We start from the raw sequence: 25,992 nt of genomic DNA, 5'->3' as shown, positions 1-25,992 counted from the left end.
ACAACTCACCTCTGGAGTAGCCACTCTAGGAGCATCATTGGATTCGCTGTCAGTGGTGCTGCTTTCAGTGTCTGAATCTGATTCTGAGCTACTCTCTGATTCACTGGAACTGCCAGACCCCACATTGGCTTGCACTGCAGGTGTAGGCTGTGGTGTGGCCAAGAGTGAGCTGAAAGAAAAATGACATCATTTATTACCTCATCAAGTCTCAGACTTGAAAGAAACAGCCCGGTTCAATAAAAAGACTTATGATCTGTGAGCTGCAGGAAGAATAGATTACAGGATCCTCACCTGACAGAAACAAAATATAAGGCTGCAGGAGCCCAGTGTGAAGGCCAATGTCAAAAGTTTGACTCGAAACAAGCACCTTAGCCCAGCACAGTTCCTTTTCATCCGGGAAACCCTTCCCCTCTTCATATTCCATACAAAAACTTTCAACAGATATTTCATACCTTACAAACACAGACTAAAAGTTGAGAGTCAGGTTTTATTGTTTCATTTATTTATTTCAGTTAATTTCTCCTTTATTTTCTGTTGCTATTTTATAGACTTCCACCACAACTTCTTGGAGCATAGTCTAATGTAGTCATATTTCTAGGAACATAATGTAGTCATATAATGAAGTTTCTAAGGTAACTTCAGTTTTCCTTCTACTGGAGGAAACTGGGGCCTAGGGTCTAGAAGGGACTTGACTTCAGACCTGCTACCATGGTGCCCTGGCTTCTTCAAAGGATAATGGCTCTACTCATTACATATTATTCCAAGGGTCCAAGGTGTGCTCTTCAATTTCTGTCTTTTGGATCCAAGAATAAGGAAATGAGAAAATGTACTTCTTTGCAGTCTTCAGTAATGCTTTGAAATACTTATCAAGGAGGAAAGATCCTAAGGAAACATCTACCTCCAATGCTTGATTTTTAAATTTGTGAAGCTGATCTAACAAAGTATTTGCAAAACTACACCATTTGCTACTCTGCTTTTATTGGAAATCAACTCTTCTTTTCCAACCTTTTACTTCTTGTGCACTGCACCAAATCAACTTCAGCTCTCCCATAGCATTCTGGGGCATAGCATTGGTTTTCTGTCCTTTTAACCATTGTTTCTTTGGATTGAGCTCTGCTTTACTTTGTCTTAGGAACTGTGTAAAAAATCAACAAACAAACAGACAGACAAACAAACCTTCAAGGGGGGTTGTAATCTTAGTAAATCTCTTTAACCCAGTCCTCCTTTGAAGATCAATTCAACTTAAAGTTGGCTTGGGGATAGTGCATTTTCCCTATGAAACTAAGTTTGATTCCTTCTTCTGCTTGTTCCACCTCCACCCTATGCTTCTCAAACACTACAGCAATTTTCTTGGCTTTCCCACGCGAAATATTTTTCAAGTCTGAGGCAAAAGTTCAAACAAGCGGTCATGCTCTGATACTGGGGGCCACCTAATTTTCTGGTCCCATATTTAAACCTAAGATAGAGACATTTCAAGAATTCTCTTGTGCAGAACTCTAGAAGCATAGACCTTTATTCCCTGCCTGAAGCTGTATCCTTTCATGCCCCATCCCGTACTCTCAACAGAGCCTCTTCTCCAACACGATGTCTCTCATCACTGGGCTATATTTTTCCTCCCCTGCTGCTAGGGAAGGCAATCCTTTACAGGGAAGCACAGGCTTCTCATCAATCACTATTCAGCAGAAAGCACCTTTCTGCACTATGTGTAACACCAATCCCTAAAGTCTGGTCTTTTAATCTCCTACGTAGAAATTTTCTTTCACAGAGCAACGGTTCATCTTAAATTGCTAACTGCCAAGCAAATGCTATCCACAAGTACATTCTCTGCCAAATACACCAAGAGATTAGAAGAAAGCACAAGATATAGAGGACTGTACCTCTTGGGAAAATGTGTGTGTGCTTCTGTTACAGGGAAAGGGGGTGAGCCTGTAATTTTGTGTTCCAATTTTTCTGCATTTCTTTACAGAACTCCCTTTAAGAGCCAGTAATGACTCTATCCTCATGCAAAATACCTCTTGAATTGAATCAATTGTTTTTTATCTTTAGTTACTAAATAAAGATTAAGAGAATATATCTAAGTGAGACTAATCCAAAAATTCAGAAATTTGGCCTAATTTCCCTCAAGTAAAGTTTCAAATATAATTTATCACATCTGTAATGCTGAGAATACTGGGGGGTGGTGGATTGAGGGATACAAATCTAATTTGGATCCAAAATTATTATTTTCTAGTAAAATGATGGTTCCTAATATTCATTCATACATAAATAAATTCATTGTGATTTCTTATAAGAAGCTGTTCAACCTGGCATTATCTACTGAAAACTGGTTCTGGATTTACTTTGGGATATTTCTGGATAGTGTTCTCATTTACTGGATTACTTTTGAGCACTTTCTGTTTCAGAGCCACCACTGAGTCAATACCCTTAAGATAAAGTCTACTAACATAATACACATAGAGCACAGCTAGTTTCCTTACCAGAATCAACTTACTCATAAACTAAGAATGCAAGCTCCACAGTGTTAGTAGGAGACTGTGGGAATTGCATGTTTAAATTAAGTATGCGTTATCCAAAGCCATTCTGAAGCCATTTTTCTATGGATATTTTATGTAAGTCATACATAAATACATATAATGTGCTCAATCAGATCCCTTAATGAAACTCAATATTGCTTCAGTAATCTTCACAGTATGCTTTACATTAGTTTAGGTCAAAGGTGTCATCAAATGAATTTGTTTCAAACTTAAAAAGAAAATTCTAGAACATTCTAAATTTCAGAATCACAATTTAGTGACCATGAACATTGATAGAAACCACTACCCTCATTCTGCTAAGTAATGGAAACAATTTAACTGAGTCTAAGCCTCACTTCCTATAGACTATTCTCAGAAACAAAAGAAGCCAAGACTGAAATACTATCTTTAAAATGGAACAAATATCAACATAAGAGTATTTTCTTCAGGCCCTGACTCTTGTCTGGAATCTACTGTGGAACTTTTACATTGGCAAAGCATCACTGCATTTCAGTTAGTTGCTGGTCAGTTCAATTCTTACTTCTACAACATTTATTTTCATATGTTGTTAATTTCTTTTTAAAATGTATACTAAAGCGACTGTGAATGAATCCAGCCAAAGCAATACTTGATTCTACATAGAAGATGAAGGATTAATGCATAATTTATATATCTCCATTTACCAAGACTACATTAAAATTATCTCCCACACGCTATTTATTCTCATATTTACATAAACTACATTTCTAAAGGATGCTAGTGTGACATTAAGATCTCTAACATTTAATACATGAAAGTGACTGCTCCATACTCTGTACTATACAATTTAAATCCTAATTGAATATAACCTCTCAAAGGATACAGATTTGTAACAACTTCAAAGTCAACTGTTCAATTTTTCATAGATCAGCTTTGCTATTGTAGTCATCAGTGAGTCAGCCTTACTCAATGAAGCAAGGCCTCATTTTAATTCCAATCTCATTCATTTTTGACTTTATGATTGTTGCACACAGTAGAGGGGAAATTCAAGACTTGGGAGAAAGAGCTGAGTAGATCACTGGAAAGGAAATTTGGGAGGCATGAAAATGACTGTTTTAGATAGGGCTGTCTCTAGTCTAAGGATCTTGATAGGGCTTGGAGAAATTAAAGAATTTAAAAGATGGTCCATCTACTGCATACTGTATTCCACATTTATGATTACATTGAGTAAACATTTTCAGAAACATTTGGAATCAATTTGTGACACTATAATTAATGAGTAGAGGCATGAAAAGCAGAGGCTGGGAACAGTATTGAAGAAACTGGGAGTATTTGATGGAAAGAATTGAGGGTAGGAAGTGGGTAGATCATAGGATGAATGACAACATTTAACAATCCAAAAGCCTGTCCATTGAGAAAGGGAGTGACATAAAGAGTGCCCTCAAAGATAATACGAGGATAGACATCTAGGTATCTAGTGGGGGATATTTCACTTCAATATTTTTTAAATGTTATTTTTCCAAATGTTGAAGTAAAATATTCTCTGCAAGTCAGTGACCAGATAGCAAAATGGCAATGAAAACTGTGATAGTATCATTGCAGGTATGGCGTGGAGTGGGCTTGTATACTGTTTAAGATATCTTTGTATTCAAAGGTTCTAATCCTCTAGGAACTAAAGTGTGCAGGTCTAAGATAATCTCTCAACTGCACTTCATCAGTCACATGACTCTTGTCAAACTGGAGTACTAAAAATGGATTCTTGAAGACTTGGGTTTTTAAAATTAGTTTATTCACTTTATATTCCAATATCAGGCTCCTCCTCCCACCCACCCACCCCCAACACTCAATCCCTCCTCCAGTCATGCTTCTCCTCCTCTGAGAAGCGGGAAGCCTCTTGGGTATCCCCCCACCCTGGCACATCAAGTCATTGCAGTATTAGGCATATCCTCTCCCACTGAGGCCAGACAAGGCAGCCCAGTTAGGGGAACAGGATCTGCAGGTAAGCAACAACTTTAGGATAGCCCACTGTTCCAGTTGTTCATGATTCAGATGAAGGTCAACCTGCACATCTTCTACATATGTGCAGAGAACCTAAGTCCAGCCCATGTATGTTCTTTGGTTAGTGGTTCAGACTCTGAGAGCTTTGAGCCCCCACAGTCCAGGTTAGTTGACTTTCTTGGTCTTCCTGTGAAGTTCCTATCCTGGAAGAGTTGTCTGATGGCTTAGACTTTTCATTATTTCAGGTTAACAGGTTTCAGAAAGCCAAACATTTGTATGAATGCTTTTCAAGTCTGCTTCTAATTCAACTGCAAGTTCCTTTCATAAGGAGTAAAGAAAATTATGAACTGATTAATTTGCTTTATCAAAGTATATGGGCATCAAAAAGAAAATTCTGAATTCTTGAATAGGTAATATTTTTTGTAGTAGGAAACGTAAGTAGGAAATTTTGACAAGAAAATACTGATAATAGCAACAATTGCAAAGACCCAGAGCTTGCCAAAGACATGCAGCATTACATATATTTCAGGATAGACTAGAATTAATTTTTTTCTTTTCGTTGAGACTTGTGCAAATTTTACCATTCTACTTTCCTAATTTTAGAAGGATCATATGTCTATCAGCCAAATTAGAATAATTTTATATTTGAATTCATAATTAAGTTGTGAAGAGATCTTTACTTAATCTTACCCCCTAAATTTTACTTTTTAAATTTTATTTTTAAAATTTAGTTTTTAAAACTCTGTATTTGAGAATTCCAGGAATACATTTGTTTGACCAATGTTAAGTCACTAGGAGCAGACCTTCTGAACTGTGAACTTTTTTTTCACAGAGTGAGAATAAACCACTTTCTATCTATTTAAAGAAGTTTGAATCTTCCCATATGTCTCCCAGATTTGCTACCTTAATCCATTTGTCCAGTGGAAAGGATCCCAAGAGTGAAAAACAATATAGAGGTTAAGCAGAAGCATAATGTATGATGTAGACAAAAGGTAGAGTTGCTCTGGTAGGAGTGGATTAAATGGCAAGAGAAATAGGATGGACCTTGAGCACCACTTAAAGGCAAAATATCTTATACACAAATATTATCACAACCATCAAAAATGAGGATATTCTTTGAAAATGCTCTGATAGTATTGATGAACAGTCAATTCATGTCCACTTGTGGTCTGTGTCATACTCTGACACAGCTTCAAAGATACAATTCTTTTTTCAACATGTTTGTACACAATATTTAATTTGCTAGCTGATCCTTGTGTTTGTAATGAAGTCTGATCCACACATATTTACACACTCATTCATTTTTATGAAACACTTACTGTATACTTTTAAAGCTGTGAATGACTGGAGAGGTCTGTGGTTGGCAGAATAACAACTTACCCCCAATAACATCTACATCATTATCCATGGAATATCCATGTGAATATGTCAGCATAAGTAGTCAGTGGGAATTTGCATGTATCAATAACTTAAAGATCTTGAGATAAAAAAATTATCCTAGGTTATCCATATAAGTCTGGTTTAATCACAAGCATCCTTCCAAGAGAAAGAAGAATTTGGAAAACAAAGTAAGGCTGTGGATATAATGTGAGAACTTAATCTGCTGGCTGGAATGTGACAGGCTGTAAAAGCTGGGAATCAACTTTAGTTTAGATCAATATAGAAAACTGAAGATAATAAATTGTGCCAATAACACAAATGAGCAAGAAACTATTTATTGTTGTAGGTTTCAATAATGATTGCAGCTCACAACTTGATTTTTTGCCTAGTGAGGCTCATGACCAAGTTTTGAGCTCCAGAACTCTGATAACAAACATATTGTTTGAAATAATTTCCTGTGGTATGGTATAAGCTATCATTTAAGGTAAGGAAAAAAATACAAGATTCTAATACAAATGAATAAAATATTGACCACTTTTGCACATTTTCCTCTGCTTATGAAATTTCATTTTTTTTCAAAGTCTATAAGCAACGCCACTCTGAGAAGCATGAGAGTCAACTGATGAGCTATGGGGCAGATCTCAGATTCAGGAAGATGCTGGTAGATTATTGTCACCATGTAAAGGGGTGAATCAGTCAGGGTAACTGCAAACCAATCTTTTGAAGCTGTCATAAATGAAAATGGCTGGCAGTGTCTGCTTTTCCTCATTTACCAGAAGCTGTGTCCTTTCTGAGGAGATAGTAATAAAAAATTGTGGTAATGTCCTTTCATAATTTCATTTACTTAATACTCAATCAGATCCAAGCTGTGATTTTAGTGGACTAACCAGATCAAGATACTTGGGATTTTCTTGCCTGGGCCCATTTTCAGTCAATTTAAATAGCTACAACTCCCCCCCCATAGTTTTAGAAAGAGTATATTGTTATAACCAGCAAGAGTGTGAGGTTGGATACCAGAGTATCTGATCTAGTTTTGGCATTTGACCATTATGTTACCTTAGGCTAGACACTCAACAATTAAGTCTCATTTTTTAAAAAATCTGTAAATTGGGAATAATACACTACATAGATTTTTAAAGAGGACAATATGGGCATTTTGATGATATAAATCTTTTAACTAGTGTATCTCAAACTTTATTGTGCATGGGAATCACCTGGAGACCTTGTTAGTGTGCCAGATTCTATTTAAGAAAGCCTGAGGCAGGATCTGATTGCTGCATATCTAATGGAATCCCAATGATATCTATACTGCTGGTGGATTCCACTGAGATCAGCAAGGCTAAAATCTACTCAGAGATAATCATGAAATAAGCTATTGGAAGAAAAACAAGTTAATGTGTCACAAATTTGAAATTATAGGCTAAAACACAATTTTGGTATCATATATGCATTTCAATGATTATTTTTCCACCTTTAATAACAAAAAAGTTGGCTGTCTCTGTCATTTTTATTGTATATTCTAAAATTTAAGCTTTTTATATTAGGGTGTGTGTGGGTACATACATGCATTTGAGTATGTAAAACCCATGTTTGTACATGTAGAGGCCAGAGATGAACACTGAGTGTCCTTCATTTCTCTCTACCTAATTTTGGAGACAGGGTTTCTCATTAAATCTGAAAGTAATTTATTTGGTGAGACTGGCTAGCCTGAGCAGTGGGCTCTACATATCTAGCTACTTGTCTTTGTCCCAACCCTTGCACAATGTCTAAGCATAGGGATTGGAGGTACACACTGTGTTCCACTATAGCCAACTTTTTATGTAGGTGCTATAAATCCAAACTCAGCTTCTTATGCTTGTATACCAAGTACTTTACTTACCAAGTCATCTTTTTAGCCTCACTTTGCTTTTCCTCCACCCCCTTTATGCTTTCTTTAAGCAATCATTCCTGAAGAGTTCTTATTAGACACCCTCTAATAAGAAGGGACTTCAGCTTGGAATTTTCTTTAGGCCTTTATCTGCACCAATAATTATCCAAATGCATGATTCTCCCATGCTTTATATGCCTAAAAGATGGCTAATAAGGTTCTGAAACAAGATGCCTCTGTCTAAACTAAACGTTTTGCTGACTCTAGACTATATTGATGACTACTTCTAGTAAACAACTATTACAGCAGTGCTAGATATGGGGACAACATACTGACTATGTACTATGTACCAAGAACTGGGTTATCTGAAATTTCCCTGCATCCCTTTTAATGCATGCCAACACTTAAATACTATATCACTTCCATTTTACAGCTATGAATACTGATGCTCAGTATCCAATAATAGCAAAACTAATAATACTTTAGAAACAAAAAAAAAAATAAAAACAGTCAATTCTGCCCCACTACAGTGTCTAGTAATATGGCACTGTGGAAGACTCTAGGAAGGCTAGAGAGTGTTTGCTAATGGCACATTATGTCTTAAAAGCATCAACATTTGTGTGGCATTTTAATTTGTTTGTGCAATTTGGAATCCACATTAACTTTTCTGCTACTACACAGAGCTTGTACAATCAGAAAACTAATAGGTGGGAGAAACCAAACTTGGGTACGTTTTGCCTTTAAAGATGGAGTTTAACAACGGGGACAAAGGAAGCAAGCAGATGTGATTACTGAACCCTAAGATCCTGATCTCCACCAAGATAATGAATAATTGGCAGCTGGTACTCTTGAGGAACCTAAGATAGGTCTCCAAGAGTCTAAATACTGTGGTCGAAACCTCCCATTAATGAATTATATCCATCACAAATTTTAGATGGAGTAAGTTGTGTATTTTGACTGGGTGATCTTCATGTATGAGTCACTGTACTTCTCAAACCGGTTTGGAAATAGAGCCAACCGGCTTGCCAGGAGAACCCATAGGTTACCAATGCCAGAATTCTGTGAGAAAACACAAAGCACACTGAGACGGCTCAAGTACTCTGGAGACAGATTTAGGATGTCTCAGTACAAGCTGCAGCCTTCTGCCTGCTTGGTATCTCCTCTCTTGTTGCCTATCAGGCTTAGACTTGTTGCAGAATTGGGAAGTGGGCATCCTTCTTCCACTTACTCTAGACTATTTTCTTCTCAAAGTCTCTCAATGCAAATCTCTTTATTAGTGTTGTTTGTCCTGTGCCATGTCAGATTTGTTACCTGACATATCACAGACCCTAGGTTTAGACTGTAAGCTTCTAAGGCAAGAGGTTTTATAAACTATGCACTCTGTAAAAAGCTTAGTGTGTTTAAGAAACCCTAGAGTAAAACAACAAAGATATCTTCTCATAGATCTCCAGAAAAAAACTGTCTCCAGAAGCATCCTCTGCTTGTCCTGTGGATAGGCATTTAGCCTCCATATTATACCATGCCACTATGGTCTCCACAAGGTATTGTCATCATCAGATCAACAAGACTAGAATGATTTCTATTAATTATGGGGCAGTTGGTACTTTCTAGCAATTTTACTCCAGTGGTCTTGCCACTGTTATAACATGGGATTTCATGGCCACAAGAAAAGGGAGCAGATATCTACCAATTTTATCAATGATATTCCAGAGATTCTTTGTCATGTGATTGGGGCCTGGGGAGTGTGTGGGGGAGGGGCAAGGAAGTGCAAACAATATGTTTTTACTTTGCTACTGGGCCAAAAATATCAATTCTACCTTGAGAAAATGAAAGCAATATGAACTGTACTAGACAAAGCATCATTTTAATCATATCAAATGGTACTAGGGCTAGCTGCGGTGACTCATGCTTTCAATCCCATGTCCAGAGAGGCAGAGGTAGGAAAATCTATGACTTCAATGACAGACTGGGTTCCAAAGTGAGTTTCAGGCCAGCCAGACACATAGCTGGACCTTGTATAAGAAAGGCTAATGATAATATTTTTTTAAAAAGGTAACAGGGAGTTGGAGTTAACTCCAAATGTTTCCTTTGGTAACTTAATGAAATAAAGGGCTAGAAGTTGGTGTTGAAAATACTGATGGGCTGTACTTCTTTTTGCTGAGGACTATGTTGCTGCATTTAGTTCAAAGACACATACAACATTTCTAAAATACACTGAATGTATGTTATTTCCTACTCAGGTCTGCAATATCTTGCAAAGATAAGCTTTAGAGGTCCAAGTTTGTGGCAAAACTGCAACCCCGAAATCAGTATTTCTAGCTTCCACAAAAGAGTCAGTAATAAAATCTGTTGCTAGGATTGCAGAGGAAACCCTAGTGGCTAAGCACTTAGACTAGGCCACTAGTTCTCAAGAAAGAAACTGTTGTTGACTGTCCTCCTTCGATAAAATCGCAGAAAGATTTTGTGAAAACTTACCAGTTTGACTTCCTCACTAGAAAGTTCTTTGTGCTCAGAATTGTTAGTAACTATTTGTTTTTCTAAAATTGGTGCTTAGTTGCATGGGAAATCTTTAATCTACATAATTCTCATTTCACATATGATATTCCTTACCTACTTTCAGTCTGTACTCCCCGATAGCCCAAAAGCTGTGTTCAAGTAGTTCTGTTTCAGTTCCATCGACAAAATTTAGCTTATTTAGAAAGATATTTTTTCATGTAATTGGTAGTTATGGAAACTGCTTTCAATAGGTCACTGAGCGTACATATGTTCATGAGTATGAGAAATAAATGTTATGTGCCTTTCTGAAAATGGGTGCTACATGTAAATACACTGTTCTGTTTTAATTAAAATACAAATTCCATTATTTTACTCTGTATGAAATGTGGGCTTCTCTCAGATTTTGATACATTAACCAGTCTAGCAGCACTGAGTCTGATACTAACTGGTTTTCTAATTTATGATTTTTCCAGTGCAATAATTAATTTGCTCATGCAGCAAAAAATATTCCATCAAGTTGAGATTAAATATGAAGTTGAGTTGAAGTACCTTCACAAAAGACAGGGCTATGTCCTTCAGCTCACATGCATTGCTAGTTATGACAGATACTTCGACGTTAATAAAAAGAAAATGTTCCTTTCCCATAATCAACTGGCTTGAACAGTCATCCTTGCATTTACTGTCATTCACAAAATATATTACTAAACAGAAAATATATTACTAAACCCAAGGAGAAAATCCTAACAGTTTCTATAAGAATTTACTTCTATCTTTTGCCTAAATCCATCTATATCATTTGTAACACCAACATCTTATACTTTTTGCGCAAAAGCCCTTTTAGAAAAAAACCTGACTATTTTGAAAGGAATTCCCTATACTTGTTATTTTGAGTGACAACAAAAGAAAGAATAGATCTTTAGTCCCTTAATATAACCTGTCTGAAAATTCTTACCTTCCAGGTAACACATCTCCCTTCTCATCAATGCTAAATTGAAAGAGGTCAAGCGCAAAAGAGAGAAGGAGAAGGGACCACACTTCCCCTAACCTCCCCCCTCCCCCTCTTTTAGAGCTCATGTGATCCTGTACTCAAACCACTTTTGCCATTAAGAAGAAAAGTCTGTTCAAGGCCACGAGGGATTAAAAAAAAAACTAAGTATAAGCAGCCTTTTTTCGTTCACTAGTGGAATGGCTGTGTTCACAAGTAAATCTAGATCAGTAACCACAGAAATGGAAAGCCTATGTCACCAATGAATACACACAGTGAATTCCAAGCTGATTTTAAAAGAAATGGAAGCAAACAGGCATTTCAGCAGGAGCTAAGATGTTTCATCAGGAAATACTAGGAGATTTGATAAAGGCAAAGGGGCAAGTAGTAATAAGGTCAGGGTGGCTGGTTTTACTATTAAGAGAAGTTTGTCATGCTGAGGAATTTTAAAACTTGGCAATTCCAAAGAATGAAGAGATTAGAATGAAAAGGATTTAAATAGGCAATTACAAACATCTTTTGGGATTAAGCAAATGATAATTACATTTGATCACTCATCAGGGAAATGCAAATCAAAACAACCCTGAGATTCTACCTCACACCAGTCAGAATGGCTAAGATTAAAAACTCAAATGACAGCAGATGCTGGCAAGGATGTGGAGAAACAGGAACACTCCCCCATTTTGGTGGGATTGTAAACTGGTATAACCACTCTGCAAATCAGTCTGGCAGTTCCTCAGAAAATTGTCCATAGCACTACCTGAGGATCCAGCGATACCACTCCTGGGCATATACCCAGAAGATGCTCCAAAATATAACAAGAACACATGCTCCACCATGTTCATAGAAGCCTTATTTATAATAGCCAGAAGCTGGAAAGAACCCAGATGTCCTTCAACAGAGGCATGGATACAGAAAATGTGGTACATTTACACAACAGAGTACAACTTAGCTATTAAAAACAATGAATTCATGAAATTCTTAGGCAAATGGATGGAACTAGAAAATATCATCCTGAGTGAGGTAACCCAGTCACAAAAGAACACACATGGCATGTACTCACTGATAAGTGGATATTAGCCCAAAAGTTCTGAATACCCAAGACATATCTCACAGACCACATGAAGTCCAAGGAAAAGAAAAACCAAAGTGTGTGTGCTTAGGTGCTTCTTAGAAGGATTAACAAAATACTCACAGGAGCAAATATGAGACAATGTGTGGGGCAGAAATTGGAGCAGGGACCATCTCATGTAGCAATCACCATATGCAAACACTGTTGTGGATGTTCAGAAGTGCATGCTGACAGGAGCTTGATATACCTGTTTCCTGAGAGGCTCTGCCAGAGCCTGACATATACAGAGGAGGATGCTCACAGCTAACTATCAAACTGATCAGAGGGTCCCAAGTGGAGGAGTTAGAGAGAAGACTGAAGAAGTTGAAGGGTCTTGCAGCCCCATGGGGAGAGCGACAATCCCAACCAACCAGAGCTCCTAGGGTCTAAACAGCTATCCTGGGAACACACATGGAGGAACCCATGTCTCCAGCTGTATATGTAGGGGAGGATGGACTTGCTGGGCATCAGTAGGAAAGGAGGGCCTTGGTCCCTTGAAGGCTGGATTCCCCCAGTGAGGGGGAATTCGAGGGCAGAAAAGTGGCAATGGGTGGTTGGGTAGAGGCACACCATCATAGAAATAGGAGGAGGGAGGATGGGTTAAGGGGTTTTAGGGGGGGAGGGAATGGGGAAAGGGGATAGAAATGTAGATAAATAAAGTATCCAATGATTAAAAAACAACAAACAAACAAACAAAACAAAACAAAAAAGAAAAACAAACAAAAACATCAGATAATGGAACTGGCTATCACAATCAAACATTTGAGACATTCTGGCAGCAATTTACCATTACTTATATTACTGGGATTCCTTAGAATTTTCAAGGACAAGGGACTGTGGAAGGGGCCCATGGAACTTTAAAACAGTATCTTCATAAAATAAAAAAAGGAAAGATATATCTCTGTACACCACAAATTTATTTAAATCATGTTCTTTTTATTTTAATTTTTTAAAAAAATTTGGATGCCAAGGAACTTTCTGCTGAGTGTCTATGGCACCCTACAACTAGGCATACTTATGCCTAGTTGAAAAGGAAGGATCCACTTACTGGCATATGGCATGATCTCAATCAGGTATCTAATATGGGGAAGAGGGCATGTTTGTGTTTTTTTCTGCAGGATGCTGAAGGAGCATGGTGGCTGCCAGAGTGACAGGTGAGACATGCTGATGCCGGGACAAAGAATGATGCTGACCTGTGAGCTTGCTGAGTGCCCTGATAATGGTGACTGGGAAGCTGTATTGGACATATGTTCCCAACCTACCATTGCCTACCTATACCCCTGAAGGGACAAGTTTTTAGACCTTGTGGAACAGAGAATCAAAAAGAAAAGTTATAGTGACTCTTGTATTGTTCTAAAATTTGACCAGTTATTTGGATTCAATCATGGACTTGTCTAAAAATCAATCCAATATTGGAAATAAGTCTTTTATCTGGAAGTCTGGTTCTGGACATTTTCATAGACATATTTGGAATTTAGCTGCAGTTCTCTATGATGTTATGTTAGCAAGAGATAAAGTTGTAGATAAAGTTGGATTTCAAACAGGTGTTTAATCGTCAGGTTAAAATAACTTCTGTTCCTTATACAGTATTTAATGTAAGTTGCATTGATTGTACACCTAATTGTGATAGTGTTTTGAAATCTGGCATGTTAGTTACTGAGGTCTATCAACCAGCTTCTGTTTTAGTGCCCTGAGTATCACAGAACCTTGGTATTCTAAAAATAGTTTTCAAGTACTGGAAGATATGAGGCAGGCTTTAAGCAGAAGCAATAGGATAGTGGGCTTGATTATTGCTGGTATAAAAGCTTTAATTACATTGATTGGTAGCACCACTGCTTCTGCAATTGCTTTGACACAAGAAGTTAAGACAGCTACTTTTGTTAATCATTTAGCAAAAAATGTTACTATTGTGTTGACTATACCAGAGGATTTAGATAGGCATTAGGAAGAACGAATTGAATTGATGCTCTTTATCCTATTCAAATCATTGGAAGGAGATTCCGAATTTAAAAGTAAGGAGCCATCTCGAGTGTCATGCCAAATACCATTGGATTCATGTTAGTTCTAAAGTTTACAGTGGTAGTCATTATAATTAGGAAAAAGTTTAAAGACACTTGCAGTGTATTTGGCATAATTCTAACACCTCCCTGGATGTTTTAATGATACATAGTGAGCTTATGAATTTCAAGAATGTGCTCTGCTGAGTACTGATGTGGTAGATACTGCAGATAAAATTACTCATGGCCCAAGGTCAGTATTTCTATTTTGGACAAGCTTCAAAAATGGCATATATAGCTTGATCATGCTAGCCCTCTTTGTCCTGGGAATACTTTTATTCCTGCCCATCATGTCAAAGCTTGTCTTTAACAACATCAACATGTTGGCAGCCAAAGTACATGGCTTGAACCTGAAAATGGACCCCTAGACAGAGTTACCAAATTAACAGCCTGGCAAGCCAAGAATGAGTAAGATTCTGCACAGAGGCTTACCAACCTAGATAGAAGTGCATTGCTTTTGATAATGCATATTCCATACTGTGTAAGGAAGGCATTCTTTTCAGAGCAACCTAAGACAGGCTCAGTCTTGTTTATGAAATAAAAAAGGGGGAGAGGTGGAGAGCCTTTGGGGCTGCTTGGCAAGAATCTGACATGGGCCAAGGACAAGGAAATGGGCTGCTTGGCAGAAATATGACACTGGCCAAGGATAAGGAAGTGGGCTTCAAGCAGGAATCTGACATTAGGCTAGAACAAAGTAATAATTTCAGGCAGGAATCTAAATCTTAGGCCAGAACAAAGAAGTAATTTCTGGCAGGAATCTAAATATTAGGCTAGAACAAAGAAATAATTTCAGGCAGGAATTTAAATTTTAGGCTAGACCAAGGAACTAGGCTTCAGACATGAAAATGACTTTGGGCTAGGTCAGGGAAGTTGGCTCAGATATTTTGGCCATCCTGATAAGCCATTAGAAACATTGATCATGGGAGTGTTCACAGAATCTTGTTTATTGCCTTGCTTGTTCTTTGACTATTTGTGTCTATTGTCTTGCTTGTTCCTTGACTAGTTGCATCTATTGTATTGCTAGTCCCTCAACCTAGAACTGAACTTAATACTTGTGTGCAATTAAAATGGTATAAAAGCAAAAAGAAGGAGGAGGGTGTGATAGGGGGTTTCTAGGGAGGGGAAAGGGGATGACATCTGAAAGGTAAATAAGTAAAATATCCAATAAAAAAGGAAAGAAAAATCAGGGAGTCATATGTTCTGAGTAGAAGGCATATACCCTTTTCATAATGTTAACAGCGAACTAAAACAATACAGGCTCTGCATCAGCTAAATTCAACAAGTGCACATTTTAGGCTTAGCTTCAGGTGGATTGTAAATGTTCAAAAGAAGAAAATTATGTTTACTTACAAACTTTGCATAACATATTTTCAGTGTGATGTGAATGGCTATAACTCGAAAATATGGTTATCAGAAATCTTAGTGGGCTTTTATGAGTCCTATATCATTTCACCTTTATATTGATAAAAGTTGGATATGCTTCTTTGCCAGTGGAAGTATAGGTAACAAAATATAAGGCAAATAAATATTTCCTAAAAAGTTCTTGTGTTAAAATATTTCTTTTGTCTATAATTACATTTCAATGTATATTTTATATCATTCTACCTAAATTCAAGGTATTTAAATGATAAATAATAAGAATGTAGGTATGTGTATGTGTGTGCTTGTGTGTGTGTTTGCATGTTTTTATTTAAACAAACATATATGTGAGGATATACAGCTATTTCCTAAAACCCAATACACCCAATACAAGAAGTTAAGTCATTTCAGCATTAGTTTTTGTTTGCCTGATTTTCAATACTGGGAACTTGGGCCTCACATGTAGTAGACAAATACTCTATCACCAAACTATATCCTCAGCCCCTAATTAAAACACTAAAATATATGACTGGCTAAGAGGGAAAAATGTTTTAGAAGAAAATATCCAAATGATGCAATAGTATTAATTAAAAAATAATACTACTATGATTTGATAAGGGCTGAAGTATTGAGTTCTACAGCACATACTAGTCAATTAGTCATTTAATAAAAGGAGATGTTATTGACTGCCAATGTTTATATCAATCTCCATTTGTGTTCTAATCTTGTCTTCATTATTAGCATATGTGGCAATATATATTAGTTAAATATATTTTAATCATATAATACGCTAGCATTAAAATTAGAATACATGAAGACAAGGATAAAAATTCAAGAATGAAGGGTTAGAGTGATGGTTTAGTGTTTTAGAACACTACTTTATTTTCTAGAAGACCCAGGTTCCATTCCTATATGTCAGCTTACAACTGTCTGTAACTCCATTTCCAGGAGATCTGACAGCAGCAACTAGCTTAGGCAGCAACCAGGAGTGCATGTGGTGTACATACATGCAGGTAAAATACTGTACACATAAAATAGAAATAAATAAATCTGTTTTTAAATTCCAGAATGCAGGAGTGAATGAACTCATGAGTTCTCACCCCTAGTTGAAGTGTAATTGCCAGTTGATGATTTCTGGGAGAGGCAGAGTCACTTTTGGGTTTGGCTACTGGTAAGTCATCCATGCACAGTAGTGATGCCACAACCATGTGTATATAAGCCATAAATCAGGAAGACATGAAATTGTAAGAGAGATGTGATAGAGACTCTAGAGAAAGCTTGATATGGAGTGAACGATGGCTATAGTCACAATACAATACATTATGTGTGTGTGTGTGTGAAAATTTTAAAGAATAAAACTTTTAAAAGGCAAAATGTCTGAAAGAACTGCCAGTGGGATTGTGTTTCCAGATGTTGTTGATGAGTTACCTCATCCCCAGGTAGTTCCAGCTCTAAGGAAAGCTATGGGTAGGACAGAGACGACTATGTTTCTATGGCATTGACCTACTCTTCATTTAGATGATCTCTTTAATCTTTTAGGTGGTTTTTAATCTTATTAAAAACAAGGTTTCCTTCTTTCTTGTCTTCCTTCTGAGTCTCCCTTCCTATTCTTCTCACTTCTTCTCCATTACTTTCTGGTATCTTACTTATAACAACCACAATACTCAATAGAATACTATCTATAGCGGTGCACCTTTATTTCTGAATTACATTATAAATTGATTTGGAAAACTCTATTTCAGGAGTTGTTTCTCTTCCTATGAATTATTAGAACCTTCATATAGGAAGATTCCCCCCTCTAAATCCCTTCTAAATCTCTTTTATGCCAATAACAAGATAGCAGTATGAAAAATAATTCCAGAAATAAAGATTTAAAAGCTTTTAATATCTGTGTTTCAAATGGTATTTAGTTAACTCCTTTTTAGAATGAACAGAAAGAAAGACTCTAACCTCCTATAATTTGCATGTTCTTAATGTTGTTACAAAAGGGCAAGAAAGGGCATGACTTCAATAGCTCCAAATGAAACCCAAGGAGGTTTTTAACCAATGCTTCTTTGCCTATGCTGAGAACTCATTATGTGTTAATTGTGTATCCAAATTGTATCTGCAAGAGGAAAGCAAAGCAACTTTTGCTTTGTGATTTTACTTTCCTTTAATATGATGTTTTATACACTGTGGCTTATTCACTCGTTGGTCTGATGGTTTTTATGAGATGTGATTCAACATAGATTCTTTTCTAGTATCATGTTTTATAAAGATATGGGGAATGTAATATAAGTCTGATACAATTATGGTTATGTGCCATGCAAGATGATACTGTAAATATACAGAGAGTCTGAAAAGCTGCTTAGCAAAATGATTTTTAATATACATGGCAGTGTGAAAATGTAAGAGGAATCTATAATGACAATGAAGATTAGCCATTTGCTCTCTAACCTTATTTACAGAAGCAATCAGAGGTATTCAGGTCGAGTTAATGACCCTGTCTCCAATTAATTCAATTGTCTACAAACAACACTGGTGCAGTGGCTGTCTCTAAGTCTGCCTCACAGTCTCAGAGGGAATACATAAGACTCCATTAAAAGTGACAATAATAATGCATTTATTACTGAAACACTATTGTATTATAAATAAATTCCTCATGTTAAATTATGCTCCATGCTTTAACAGAAATTCAATTACTGAAATAATAAAAAGACAGTGTATTTGCCAAGTGCTTGGACTATAATTTGGCTGCTTAGTTACCAATGGTTGGCTGTTTTGCAGGTATTTTTTTCTTCACAGACTATTTCTTTTGAATAAATGCCAGACTTTTTCATACAAATTTTATGAACAAGTTGGAAAATGAAATTTTGAGCTTTTGAATCCAATTATGAAAGACATAACTAAATCTATTATTGAAAAAAATTCTAGTAAGCCCTTTGTGCCACTGTTCAGAGCTGTCTGGTAATTGAGGTAAGCACAGGTGCTGCTCATTATGGCCCATTGTGCACCAGCTGAATTCTGGGAACTGTGGAATTCAGATGTTTTAAACTCTGTTTGTGTGAATAACAAACAGGCCTGATTCTGCACTTGTTTGTATAAGCTTGTACACAGCTCATTTGGGACATAGAAGACACCTGCTTACCCCTTTGGAGCCAAAACAGTACCATTCATGTTCTGGCTATCCTATTGATGACAATTTTGCAAAAGCAACACATTTTGTATTTTCTCTTCATTCCTACCATTTCTTTCAGCATACAACACTGCCAACATACATTTGTCTTCAGTCATAGGGAAGTCAGTTGAATAAAGCTCCTTTAATTAGTTAATGACAAGAGGAGATACAAAGTTTTATGAAACAGCCTGGGGGGATATCAAACTAATGCTTATTGTGGAAGGTCGCTTCTGATAGACAAGCTGTTCTGTAGTGGGCTGAGGATGTGTGTGTGTGTGTGTGTGTGTGTGTGTGTGTCCATGTACACGCACATGTATAGAATGTGTAGGCCTGTGCACATGTGTAGAATGCATGTGCTCATGTGTGCACACGGTTCAGGACTAGAATTTCCTTCTTGTTTTTGTTGTTTTCTTCTCCAGGGTTCTCATATGTGTATTTGCAATATCTAATTCTGTTTAGATGGGTCATTTGAAACAGAGAACCTCATAATTATAAAGACTCACTTCTGGTTTTCAGAATGCAAAGAAAAAAACTACTCACACCAGTAACTTTTAAAGCCCTACTCCCATCAGGCTAGAGCTAGGTCAAAATCTGTCAATTGTACAGGCTTATAGGAGGAAGCTGGAGCTTATACAGCTGTTGTGAACTTTTGAATAAAGTCATATCATCGTGAATATGCAAACCCTACAATAGCTTCCCAGTGTTCCTACAAACTTCAATAATTTATTGAGTTTGAATTTTCTCTGCTTCTACAGCAGGTTTTACCTACTGGACAACCACTGCACAGAAAACATGTGGCGGTGTTCTGTTGTAGAGCAAAATAGACATTTAGGTTACTCCTTCTGCCAAATGAAATTCTGGATCTCCTCAACTGTAGCTTACCATTTCCACAGTGATTGAGCATAAGAAGCCAGACTTTCAGACCCTATAGTCATTAAATCTTATGGCTGACCTGAGTTTTCCTATGAGAATTCAGGAATTAAGTTTAAAGTTGGAGGTGTGGGGAGTAATAAAAGACATTACAGACACCTTCTAACACTAGTTGTGGCTTTGAAAGCTCTACCAGAAGACACCATAGTTAACAGTATTCTACTTATTCAGCTGTGCTTGCACTCCAAGGTCTCAGAGAAGTTGCACACTGAAGAAGAGTAGACAAACCATACCCACTGCAAAAATGTAATGGACTATTACCCAGTCTACTGCTAATTTGACACCTGGTTACACTGCTGTTTGTTTTGTCAATCAGGCAAATGTTATGGTTTTGATAGTATCTAATAAAGCTAGTAGAAATGGAAATCAACCAAAATAAGTTCTTGGATATCAGAGAATGAATATGACTAATAGAATTTGCCAGGGCTCCACAGCATGAGCATTGGCATCTTACCTTTTCCCTTCCGGTTATCACAGAGAGTGCAAGGTAAAGCTCTGCAGGAATATAAATAATTTGGAAACCCTCATGGACAATATTCTACTGTGTCTCATTTGCACTTAAAGAAAGCTGCCCTACGGATCTTGTGTACTTTTAAGATTAATCTGAAAGATACATGAAGAAGACTTCCAGTCAAAAATGTACATATTTAATGGACTTAGATCTCCAGGCAAGAAGATGTCAAAAGAAAAGACGAAATATTAAAGTGAATGCGAAGTGTTCCTCTCCACACCTCTCCTGCTTTGATAAATATCTTCTGGGATGTCACTTACGACAAAATCATGATTTTACTGAATGAAAAAAAATCTGAAGTATAAAATATACTTTCTTTATTGCTGAAGTAAATTGTTGTTTTCACATGTCTCTCTGAATTCTGCTTTTGTCAGCCAGGAATTTTGATATTTTCCTTTAGATCTGCCTTTTTCAAATTATTCTTATTGAAAACATAACAATTACTGTGGAACACTCAAATTGCAGTGAGGGGCAGAATTGGGGAGCTATGCTTACTGCAAATCCTCATTCACCTTCTTGCATCAAGAATGATCAGTTTCACAAGGCATCCAAGTCTCTGGAGCTGTCTGGCTACTGAGAGCTGCAGGAAAGCCTGTGATGTGCCTATATGGCTTTTCTCATGAGAATCCCAAGCACCAATAGAATTATCTCCAAATATATGCTGTAGATGTATAAAGGGATGGTAGGAATATGATATTTGGGATTTTACATGTCTAAACGTGTTCGGGTTTTAGATTCATATGTGTACATGGACATTCATATATATGCACACATGTGTAGAGGGAGTGTCTCCAGTTAAGAAAATGTTTTTTTATTTTAATGTGTCAACAACCTGCAACTTATAAAGAGAAGTTCTATATAATAATAAAATACATTATATTCTTATCCTCCTTGAGTCTGAAGTCTATGTGTCAAGACCGAATAAGTCAGTGGGATATTATACATAGAAATCTTTTCTCAAACCATTCTTCTACCACAATTATTATTTACATTACATCCAATACTAACAGTAACAACACTGCATTCCACCCACTTCCTTATATGTACTCTGCTTCTGATCAAGGTCTCAGAGCCAGTAAGTGGCTAGGAAAAAACAACCCCATTTCTGAAGTTTTTCTTTGTTTGCCTGTCAGCCAGCTTCACGTCTATATGTGTATTTTTAGAGTGATCTATCAGGAAAAAAGTACTAATATCTTTAAACATATGTTTTTGTAAAATTATTTGCAGACTTCTCAATGTATTGCATTGACGACTGAAGATGCATGTTTGCTAGTTATCCTACAGTAGTAATAATGATAATGATTATGGCAATAGCTGCTGCTTACTAACCTCATACTGTGTGCTATATACTATAAGCACTTTTTATGATATTTCACTTAGCTGTCATAATAGAGGCACAGACTCTTATTGCTCTCATTTCACATGGGAGGATGGCAGTTAAGAGAGGTTAAGCAGCTTCCTTTAAGATGTGAATGAGCATCATTCTCATAACAAAGGCCCTGAAAGTTTACTACTGTGTTGGAGTGAATTGCCTCAGGATTCAAATACACAAAGATAATATCCATCATTGTATTTTAAGTTTCTATTGTTGTAAATGCCCAGTTTTAGGAGGCAAATGCTGCTTATATAAGGATTTCATAAGAGCATAGCAGAATCATAGAATTGTGGCTATAGAGGGCATTGGGAATTAATCATCTATCTCTGTACTATCTGAAGAGGAACTGAGATTAATCAGTATACTCAGAACTAAAGGCCATTTTGGGAAATTCATCAATCTCAGAAACTTATCTCAATAAAATCAGTTGTAACCATTTTGCTTTGTAGCGAAACAGGAGCTGATGTATGTAGAAAACTTGCCATGGGAAATATTATGTCTAAGATTACATATTTTAATTTGAAACATGGTTAATGATCATGAGATGGGTACTTAGTTAATTAAATAGTTTAAATATATGACATTGGTAACTTGGTATATGTGGTTATATAGGAATTGTATGATTCATGCCCACATAGTCCTATATGTTCATATGTACATGTAATTTATAGGAATGATAGTTTTTTTGAGTAACACCTCTTTTGGATTATGTATGTCCATGTTTGGCAGCCATTGGTTTGGGTCATAATAGTATAGTCTAGACTTACGGAATCACATAAAATAAATGACCAGAAAGGAAAAGGAATGGGGAAGCACTGGTTAGGGTGAGGAAAATGGCCTTTTATACTTTAGACATTCTCCACTCCTAAAAGAAAACAAAACAAAAAAAAAACCCTATCACAAGTAGTTAATACTCTCTTAATCCATCTATTGACAAAAACTTTTTAAATATTTCCACATTGTTTATTTTTATTATGCAGTCGATAGCATTTATAATAATCTAGTGAACAGCAAATAGCATCTTTATAGGTACTTGGGCTCATCTTGGACTAATTCATGACTTCACCAGATTATTTACATTACATTCAATTAATTCATCAATAAATTTGTACTACTTTTCCTGGAAATATTCCTACGTCATCCACTTTTAATCACACTCCCTTGTTAATGACTATTGCAATAGACCACATACTGTATTCTCTATTTTTATCCTATCCTTCCTCCAGTTCTTTCTTGATAGGTTTAGTATGATCCTGCTATGTCACAAGTTGAATCATGTCTTTCTTCTGCTCAAAGTTCTCCAATAACTTCCAACTCATTCAAAGCCAACAATCTTTTCAATAGCTCATCAGCTCTTCTACAATCTGATTCACAGCAAACTTCCCTGTCCTCTCAAAATTCTTCTCCTTGCTCACTGCTTCAGTTACACCCTTTCTTTACTATTTCTAGGGCACCTCAGGAACAAGCGTGTCTCAGGTTTTTTGCATATGATGTTCTTCTCCTCTAAAGCTTACCTCCTCACTTTTTAAGGTTTTGCTCAGATGCCAGTTCCTAGAGAGGCTTTCCAGCACACCCTAGCCCTCTCTAGCACCCAACTGTCATTTAATTCACTCTAATAGCATTTATTACATTCCAATATAAGTTGTTATTTCACACCTGTGTTGTTCATCATTTGTTTCAACACAAGGGAATATAAATACTGCTAGGGAAGAGAGGCAGACCAAATGTCAATATTTCTAGTTCCTAAGAAATTACATAGCAGGAATGTGATAAATATTTACTAATGCAATCTTGAATGATTAAGGAGACAGATTCAAAATGATTGACAAAGCAAACCACTAACAACAGATTGTAAGAATGTGCATGTATTGAGAAACTACTCCAGGCTAATGAATCACTTGATATAAATTACCCTAGCCTTCACATTAATTGTTTGGAGAGATAAAAATTATGGTGGATCCAGTTGAACACAACCAGAGAAAAATGTGCATGAGCTTAATGTTGGGGATCAGGTAAAAAATGCTCAAGTACATATTTAGATTAAGTTCACAAGACACCAAGGCTCAGGTAGCATAAGAACGTTTTCCTAACATTACATAGCTAATAAGTTAGAAGAGCTGATAGCCAAATCCAGGTCTTCCTGACTCCAAAGTTCTTTATCTTACACAGACAAGAACAGTAGTGTGGCAGTGATTTAAGGCCTTGTCTCCTCCCACCCCCAACTCTAAAGAGGAGCAATGGCCTTTCACTATGATTGTAGTTTATTGCAAAGGCCCCCAAAATCAAGAGGAAACTTTCGTAGATGACTAATGTAAAAAATGTTTGGGAGAATTTCTCAGGACATGCCCATACTGAAGCTAAATGGTGTCTTTAATTTCATATGATTTTATCTTTAGAGGCAAATCCAAATATATAACATTCTACATAGAAATTTTCAGTGATATACTTAGAGAACATGTCAGGTATTCATTACCCCAGTTTTCAGAAGAATACACTGAGGCCCAGACTTGATAACAGTGACACATCAAGTTAGGCGAAAAATCTGTCAAGAAATTATTTGCTTCATAAATCCTAATAACGTCTGCCACATACTTGTCATTGGCCTAAAACATACTTCAACTCTGAGGCAGCAGCATTAACAGAAGCGAAGAACACAGAAATAAAGCTGCAAATAAACCAAAGTAGCAAATGAACAGTGCTTGTGCTTGGCTTTCAGGCTGAGCTGACTGCGATTGCCACTCCTCTTATTGGAGTGGATATTTTCCTTAATGGCCTTCTCCTCTAGTGCTCAGTCAGTCAGAAGAAAGGATTTTCTAATGCACTTTCAGCAAAAGAACCCCACCCACTCCTGGTGTGATACAGTACCTAAAGCAGGATAAAAACATGTTTCTCAGCCATTCTTTACCTTGTTAATGATCACAAGCCAAAACAAGATCATTTCCTTTCTCAGCTGTGAAAATACATTTATTTCAACAATGGAATCATTACAGATGATAACGATGGCGCAAAGCACGTAAATTGGAAGATTCTAGTTGCTATGATTTGTGTTTAATAAGGCTACCACTTAATTAAAGAGATATTTATTACTGTAGTGTTCTGATACATACATAGTTTATAATTATTAATATAACCCTTATATTTTTTACTGTAAAAGGCAAAAATATTACTTTAAGTATCAATCAACTGCAATGAATAGATACTGTATCAAAAATGCAAATCACACTCATGTCTTGCATATGAATTGAAGATGCCAATCTTAATAAAACCACTTGTAAAATGCTTGTGTTCTTTGATAAAATGAATCAAATCTATTATGCAAGGTACATTTGCAGCTTGCAAAACAAACAAACAAATCAAAAACAAAACAAAACAAAACAAAACAAACACCCCAATCATCCATCAACTCCAGTTCTGAAGCCAGGCAGCAGTAGCAGCTGAAATAACTCTGCCTTAGTGGTCAGAAGACCAGAAAAACTCTGTTATCTAAGCCTCCATCAGCTGCAGGTCAATGATTAGCAAGGTGATATGACACATCTTCATTCAAGTAACTAGAAGTCTCAAAGACCAGCTGCTCTATTTGCCATGTCTATAGGTGATTTGGGACCAATGTAATTGAAATTCAAAGGTCAGGATGCCGGTGGTGAACAGAAATGGGGGACAAAGCACTTGGAAACACAGTAGCCTGTGGGCTGGGCACTGCTGTAAATTGTTCCTGGCTACTTTACATGCATACTGGTTTTCTACATGCAGAGGAAATGCTAGGGCAGTGGCTGCCACATAGATCACAATGATGCTAGCTGATCTAGAGACACAAAAGACTCCTGTTAGACTGAGAAATTCTATTTCAGCATAGAGATGGCAAGTATCCTGGACTCCCATTCTTTTACTTTGGAATATGTGGTTTTCCAGATTCATAAGACACTCTGATTAGGTCCAGGTATATAGTTAACTGGTATAATCTATCCCTTGGACTAATGTATGGTAACCACAATTTTATGCTAACCTATGGCTTCAAACAGCCTTTATACATCATTAGGAAAATAGCTACTCTTTGCACATTGACTTTATGAGAAAAATCAAGAAATATCATCACCCCTTTTTTACCAAACTCAATATGCCAGTGAAGAAAGTGATGGCTCTTAAAACACTTGACTAGTACAAGGACATAACATGCTGAGAGTCAGAGTCAGCAGTGTCAGAATGGCTCAGGTTTTTCTGATGCCTGGTTTTTCACATTACAGCTCTGTTTGATGCTGCAATGCTGCCTAACATAC

The 25,992-nt window shown here is 36.7% G+C and overlaps 1 protein-coding gene across 4 annotated transcripts in view; it reads right to left on the bottom strand.

Moving 5' to 3' along the window:
- Aff2 (ALF transcription elongation factor 2) overlaps positions 1-25,992 on the bottom strand; it is a 450,392-nt gene that overhangs the window by 36,429 nt on the left and 387,971 nt on the right. For all 4 annotated transcript variants that reach the window (XM_034485864.2, XM_034485865.2, XM_076919068.1 and 1 more), the window contains exon 9: positions 10-169. In XM_034485864.2, coding sequence (XP_034341755.1) covers positions 10-169 — 160 coding nt within the window. The remainder of the gene's footprint in view (positions 1-9; positions 170-25,992) is intronic.

This window comes from Arvicanthis niloticus, chromosome X (assembly GCF_011762505.2).
Source record: "Arvicanthis niloticus isolate mArvNil1 chromosome X, mArvNil1.pat.X, whole genome shotgun sequence".
Classification (NCBI taxonomy): Eukaryota; Metazoa; Chordata; class Mammalia; order Rodentia; family Muridae; genus Arvicanthis; species Arvicanthis niloticus.
Note: the sequence above shows the minus strand (reverse complement) of the source record. Positions and strands in the feature narration are given on the sequence as shown.